Source organism: Larimichthys crocea, unplaced genomic scaffold (genome assembly GCF_000972845.2).
Source record: "Larimichthys crocea isolate SSNF unplaced genomic scaffold, L_crocea_2.0 scaffold451, whole genome shotgun sequence".
Taxonomy (NCBI): domain Eukaryota; kingdom Metazoa; phylum Chordata; class Actinopteri; family Sciaenidae; genus Larimichthys; species Larimichthys crocea.
This window is the reverse complement of record NW_020855872.1, coordinates 168709-176014: the sequence shown is the minus strand read 5'-3', so window position 1 is coordinate 176014 and position 7306 is coordinate 168709. Positions and strand designations below refer to the sequence as shown.

Here is a 7306-nt window from a genome sequence, read left to right as displayed (position 1 = left end):
AAGCTGTAATTACCACGTTGTACCTGCTGCCAAGCTGGTTTATCAGTTAGTCTATTTCTGGGTCACCTCTGTCCCACATTTGTACTCAGAACATATTCATATGATTATTTCTACACTGTGGACCTGTTAATCTACATAACTCCATGTCGTTGTGTATGTGGTTTCCTGTAAAGTAGAAAACCGGGAACTTATATTCAGTTCATTGTTTTCGATATTCGTGGCGCCGCCAAATATACCGAAGACGCGGCGCGTGGGAACGGGGTAGGTCAGGTGGGAAGCCGGAAGTGGAGAGTGTTGTGTCGCGGGACTCGGGCGGAGCAGACGTCGGAAAAGCGGAGAGTTTAAAAAGTTGATTTGATCAGTGTATTTCGGACTGTCATTTAGAGTGTAGAAAGTAGGTAGGTAACTTACGAGAGTGATTGTGTGGGTCATCGGCCGACGGCCCTGTATAGGTCCGGTAGGGTACCCTAACGCTGCTTTCTGTAAGGGGTGTAAAAAATGGATGGAAGGGAAAGGAGGAGTTAGACGGTGACCAGCTTTACAACAGTATGGAGATGAGTTGAAATGACTATGAGGTTGATAAAGGGGGGATAGTGAATCGGGAAGCAAGTGGGGAGAGGGGAAAGGAGTAGAAGGGCCAGTGGGAGAGAAAGAGGAAGAGAAAGAAGGAAGATAAGATAGTGTGGACGGCACAGAGATGTGATGGGCAGGGAGCTGAGGCTTTCTTTCTCCTCCCCGAGGGGCTAACGAAGTGGGTAAGAAGAGTTCACTTCATGTAGTGGTGAAGATTTTGAGGGAGGAAGGAAGGGGGAGTAAAGAAAATGGGATCCACTAAAAATCACAAACAATAATCCGAGCACAAGAGGAGAATTAAAGTATGCTCAAGTGTTGGTGATGGGAACTTGCTAATGGGTGTAACACAGAAAACAAGTTGAAAAAAAGTCAGGAACATGGTGATGTGGGAAAAAGAAGGTTACAAAAACAGTGAAAAGTTGGGAGAGGGACGAGAAGAGAAAATGGGGCTGTACAGGGCGTGATAACAGGGGTTCCCCTGGGTTATCAGTGTAAAAGATCTAGTGGGAAAACTCTAAGCATGAGAAAATACAGCAGTTAAAGATGCTAAAAGACTGGTACAAGAGGACCCTGAGACGAAAAATCTTGAAAACAGTAGTGGTAGAGGTTTGATGCACGAGATATCCCAGAGAAACTTTTATTTGGATTTGAACATATACTGTGGGATGAATTTGTGCCAAAACCACGAGGCGGTGCTTCAAATGTCAGGAGTATGGACCTCTTGCCTAATCCATGCAAAGGGAAAAAGAAGGTGTGCCAGGTGTGGAGGGGACCATGAATATGGGAAAATGTGGGCCGGGTGTGAGGACCAAAATGCTGTATTTGGAGGAGAACCATATTTGTAGCATACTGGGCCGTGAAGCTATGAAGAGAGAAATAATGTGCCATGCAACAGATAAAAGATAATGAAAAGTATCCTATTGCTGAATGCGCCAAGAGATCGGACAGGGGAAGGTAAATTCAGTGGCAAGCAACAGCATAAAGCAAACCAAGTGAGGTTAAGTGGGAAAGTATGTACAAGAAGTTGAAACGAAATGTTGGAGGAGAAAGAAAAGAGGTTGTTGACATTCATAGCAGGAGTCATTAATGCGGACCGCAGATGTTAAATCAAAAACAGAAAGATACAGATTATAGTCCAAAGCAGCCCTACATCATCTGGCTATGGTAGGGAATAAGATGGGAAGAGCGGTTTAATGAGATGAGTTGAGTGTTCAGGCCCAGTCAAGAAACATCATGTATGGGGTATAGTATTAATTGTAATCCTCAGTGGAATGCAAGAAGTTAATTGCTATGGTCAGGACGTTTAAACAATTTCATCTATAGTCAGCAGGAAAGGAAAAACCAGGACATATTGTGCATCCAGGAATCCGGCCGGTTAAACCAAACTTAGATTTATTATTAAAGGATATGTGGGCACATCAGAAGAAGAGACAGGAGAGAAGACAGGGGGGGCAGGGGGTGATGTAATTACGTTTGTTTTAAAAGAGGGCAATCCATACCGGGTATTGATATTGGAATTGAGATGCGTAGAGTATTATAATAGAACGTATGGATTAGGAAAGAGGAAGGAAACCTGGCAATAACACATTTTTTATATCACATATAGGTAAAATAATGGAGAGAATGATTTACATGAGAGACTCATGTATTATATTGAAAAAAAAAAAAAAAGGGTTGGATTGGGGAATAAATCTCAAAGTGGATTTAGAAGGGGTAGGAGCACCAATGGATCCAGTATTGTGTTTAGAAGAGACATTCAGGAAGCACAGGTAAAATAAAGAAAGGAAACGCGGCTAGCAGTGTTCTTTGATGTAGAACAAGCCTATGACATTGTTTGTTGGAAGGAGAGGTTTGATGATTCAAAATGCATAAATGGGAATTGAGGAGGACAAACTTATTTCCCTGGGTTATGGATTTTTTTAAAGGAAAGAGTTCATTTCAGGTTTAACATTGGATCAGAGCATATCAGGAAAGCTTCTATTGTCGAGAATGGTTATGGCGCAGTGGCGTGTTATAAGTCCTACACTATTTACAATAATGATAAAATGATTATTTTTGATACTATACACCTACAGGAATGGGAAATCTCGTTTGCAGATGATGGGGCATTATGGAAGAGGGGATGGCACAACCTAGATCAATGTTAAGAAAATTACAGGACGGATAGATCAAGTGGACAAAAAAAAAATGGGAGCAGAATGGGGTTTGGTTTTTACTTCTCGGTGGAAAAAAAGTGAAGTAATGTTCTTCTCAAAAAAGAAAATCACGTGAAAAATAAAAAGTTAAAAATATATGGAAAAGAATTTAGACAGAGTAAACAGCATGCGATTATTGGATTGATTTTTGATTCTAGATAAACATGGAAAGAAGAACATGGAGGGGAATAGTTAAGAACAAAGTAAGGGAACGCGTTAAATATATGAGATGTTTGATGGGCTAAGTTGGGGAGCTGATTTTAGTCCTTAAAATATATTATACGTAGATTAATAACGATCTGAATAGACTATGGTATTGTTGGGTACGGATTCAGCAGCTAAAAAACCGTGTTATCCAAAGCTAGATCTATTCGTCACGAGCACTTAAGAATATGTCTGGCGCAATTGAAAAAACAGCCAGTTGTTCCCTCAGGTCGGAGGAAAGCAGCAGGGAAAATTGCCATCATGGGAAGAAGAAAGCAGCTACTAGCCAATTCTTGGCTAAAATTTAAAAGGACATAAGGGAAAAAGGAAGCCCATCCAAAAAGAGCTGTCTTGGAAATGTGTTGGGATGGAAAAGGGGGAGAGCAAAACTAAGCTTGGGTGGGTCAGTGAGTGGGAATAGTAGAGCAATCAAAGTAAAGGAAATAGAAGTAAGCCCCCAACAGTCTGTGACGACCCTACCCGAATGGACATTCCAGAAAGCAAGTTGTAGATTCTAAAACTTGGAAATATATGGAGTGTGTGTTCATACAGCCATGTACAGTATGAACAGGGGCTGTGTAGTGCTTATGATTTATATTTCATATTATAAAGTTCAAATCGAAGCCTTTAACACCGACCAGTGTTAGTTTTTCCAAAGACTTTTTATGTGGTGTTCAACATGAACTCTGTCAGAGAATCATAGAACTACGTCAGTGTGAGCAGCCTCACATTTAAAAGCTGTAAATATATTTCCTCTACATTCATAAAAAGGACCTGAAACAGTCTGAGGAGGTCAAAGGGCATGTTTGTATTTTAAAAATGGATTTCATCATTTACACCTACAGACATCGTCCTCCCTGTCTGTGAAGATCAAACCTGCAGCTCCTCTAACGTCCACTTGAGGCTGGCTGCACAAGTGAGTCAGTGTCCATAAGTCCCCATGTCCAAATGTCCAACACCAGAAATAAACATGTTTACAGCCTGGAACAAAAAACTGTTTTAGACCGGTTTTAGACAGTCTGCGGGGACGTCACGGAACACGTCCAAGGGTTTTAGACAGTCTGCGGGGACGTCTCAGAGACTACGTCCAGGTTTAGACAGTCTGCGGGGATCTCTCAGAGACTACGTCCAGGTTTTAGAACAGTCTGCGGACGTCACGGAGACTACGTCCAGGTTTTAGACAGTCTGCGGGGACGTCTCAGAGGTGCAGTCCTAAAACTTTGTGGGGATGTGGATGGCATTTGAGGACAACTGGTAGCTTGCCCCACACACACACACACACAGTAGCTCTCCTGGGTGTGTCATTTAAGGACAGCTCAGAGCCCCTCCCACCACTATAAATGGTATAGACTGAAACACACACACACACACACACACACACACACACCTCAGTCTTTGCAGTGTTCATCTCCTCATGTGAACTCGTTCTCTTCTGCTGCATTTCTCACACACACACACACACACACACACACACACACACACACACACACACACACACACAGTGTAAAGCCTCTCAATCGAACTCAATCTCCCGTGGCTGAGGCATTAGTCACCAGGGAGAAAATGATGACACACACACACACACACACACACACACACACACACACAGCTGACCTTTACCACCCTCTGCTCTATAATCTATTATAACTCTATTATAATTGATAACATCAGTGTGTATGAGTGATGTTAACCACTGAAGAAGAAGCTGACACTGACGTGAACTCAGCACGATGACATCATCATCTGTCCAATCACAGCGCAGCTCGTCATGAAGCTTCAGGTCATTCACACTTCCTGTTTGACGCCGTCCACCTGGCGAGAAGGTAAACACACACTGACCGTGGTCTCCATGGCTTTATTCACAATGAGACGTGAACACACACACACACACACACATTTCATCACTTTAAAGTTTACATGACGTCTCTGTCCATGAGTGACCGTGACTGTTTGACCCGGTCTGAGTGTCCGTGACTGTTTGACCCGGTCTGAGTGACCGTGACTGTTTGACCCGGTCTGAGTGTCCGTGACTGTTTGACCCGGTCTGAGTGTCCGTGACTGTTTGACCCGGTCTGAGTGACCGTGACTGTTTGACCCGGTCTGAGTGTCCGTGACTGTTTGACCCGGTCTGAGTGACCGTGACTGTTTGACCCGGTCTGAGTGACCGTGACTGTTTGACCCGGTCTGAGTGTCCGTGACTGTTTGACCCGGTCTGACCCGGTCTGAGTGTCCGTGACTGTTTGACCCGGTCTGACCCGGTCTGAGTGTCCGTGACTGTTTGACCCGGTCTGAGTGACCGTGACTGTTTGACCCGGTCTGAGTGTCCGTGACAGTTTGACCCGGTCTGAGTGACCGTGACTGTTTGACCCGGTCTGACCCGGTCTGACCCGGTCTGAGTAACCGTGACTGTTTGACCCGGTCTGACCCGGTCTGAGTGACCGTGACTGTTTGACCCGGTCTGACCCGGTCTGACCCGGTCTGACCCGGTCTGAGTGACTGTGTCATCTGTTTCTACATTAAAGGTCTCTGATCGTCAGCTCACGAGGGCGGAGCTTCACATCAGCTGTTGGCACTCGTGTTGTTTTCATGGTGTTGTTCTTATATGAAGAGGTGATGATGTTTTAATATATAATATCTTTGATTGAGATGTTATTAAAGGTCCTTCATGTTCCTGATCATCTGTCTTGACATTTTCAATTTGTCGCTGATCGTCAATAAAGTTCATTTCAGTAAAAGTGCTTTTTGTTTCTAACTCATTATTCTGTCAATCATATTCAGGATTCTTATCGTCGTCGTTCTTGGCGTTCATTATTTCTTCCACAGAGCTGATTGGTGGCTGCAGATCAGGGGCGGGTCTCCTGCAGGACTCTCTCCTCCAATCGGGCGTAGCGCTGCAGCATGAGGTCGTACACCTGGAACACACGCAGAAAGAAACAGTCAGCTGCCGTCTAATGAATGAACCAGAAGGAAAGCAAGCGCTGAAGGGAAAGATCCAAGACGATTGGCCCACACGAATATCAGAGCCAATCAGAGGCAGCGTAGGGCGGGTCATGACCTGACACTGATATGAAAATAAATGTTTTCCTGAGCGTGAGCGTGTGTGTGTGTGTGTGTGTGTGTGTGTGTGTGTGTGTGTACCTCCTGTGCTGTAGCATGTGGTGTAGCCACCAGTCGTGGTTCTGGTGCTGTCTTCACCACATCAACGAAGGAAAGTCCAGATTCTGCAACCACACCTGAAAACACACGTCAGACAACCAATCAGAGAACCAGCTTTCTGCATCGTTAACCAATCACAGGTGTCCGTGCTGCTTCCTGGGTCATTGAAGTCTTTTCATTTTATGACTTTATGACCTCACGGTGCCGTGACGGAGCCCAAACTCAGAGTGACAGAGACACCGATCACCTGATCACAGGTCAGTGACCAATCACACGTCTATCAGCTGGTGGGCTCGTTACAGGCTCATTAACTAATCAGTCAATAATTAGACTACATGATAATGAGCCAATCAGCAGCTCAGTTCACTGGTTCTGAGCAGCAGCTTTCTTCATGCTGTCTGTGACACTGAGCAAAGGACTGCAGCACTAATGCAACATGAAGCATGAGGAGGACTTGCAGCTCGGTTCACCCAGAACCCTCCGAGCTCGACCGCCCTGAATGGATCAGCACCGGTTATTAACATCGCATTATGTCATTGCAAGCCCACGCAGCTGACTGGAGATACTGAAACACAGCTGTCTCTCTCTCCACCTCATCATCATCATCATCATCATCATCATCATCGGCGGCGGCAGATGTTCGTTATGTCTCCACTCGCCCAGTCTCTTTCATGTCGAGGGGGTGGGACACCGTCTTCACCTGGTTAATGAGGACACGCTACACCCTCAGAGGACGAGGTAAACGAAGCGGCTGATTGTGTGGAGTGATTAGAGCTCAAACATGTGACGGATTTAAAAACTCACTGAGCAACAATCAGCTGAAAATCTGCAGGATTAAATATATAAAACAGTGTAGAGAAGGATCAGCAGCCTCTATGATGGCAGAGGAGCAGAGAGTGAAGAGGACGCTGACGGAGGAAGCTAAGAAGAGAAAAGGAGAGAGTGAGCGAGCAAGAAGCCGCCGGACAAGAGTAAATGTGGGACTGACTTTTAGTGGTTGGTGGAGCTCCTGCACCTCCCTGTGCTCCTGAAGTATCTCATTTCCTCAGTCCCTTCTTTCCTTCCTCGTTTCCTTACATCAATGATTCTTTTACCCGACATTACTCTGCCTCATTTTACTTCTATTAAACTTTAATTAAACAAAAGTGAGTGTGTGTGTGTGTGTGTGTGTGTGTGTG

At 44.8% G+C, this 7306-nt stretch overlaps 2 protein-coding genes across 2 annotated transcripts in view; one reads left to right on the top strand and one right to left on the bottom strand.

The window, feature by feature from the left end:
* Nucleotides 1-5685: 5685 nt before the first annotated feature.
* xylb (xylulokinase homolog (H. influenzae)) overlaps nucleotides 5686-7306 on the bottom strand; it is a 10224-nt gene continuing 8603 nt past the window's right edge. The window contains exons 16-17 of the mRNA XM_027276569.1: nucleotides 6111-6213; nucleotides 5686-5884 (exon numbers count right to left, since the gene is read on the bottom strand). Coding sequence (XP_027132370.1) covers nucleotides 5816-5884; nucleotides 6111-6213 — 172 coding nt within the window. The 3' untranslated portion in view covers nucleotides 5686-5815. The remainder of the gene's footprint in view (nucleotides 5885-6110; nucleotides 6214-7306) is intronic.
* LOC104934795 (enoyl-CoA delta isomerase 2, mitochondrial) overlaps nucleotides 7184-7306 on the top strand; it is a 41280-nt gene continuing 41157 nt past the window's right edge. The window contains exon 1 of the mRNA XM_027276566.1: nucleotides 7184-7195. The gene's annotated coding sequence lies outside the window, so the exon portion shown is untranslated. The remainder of the gene's footprint in view (nucleotides 7196-7306) is intronic.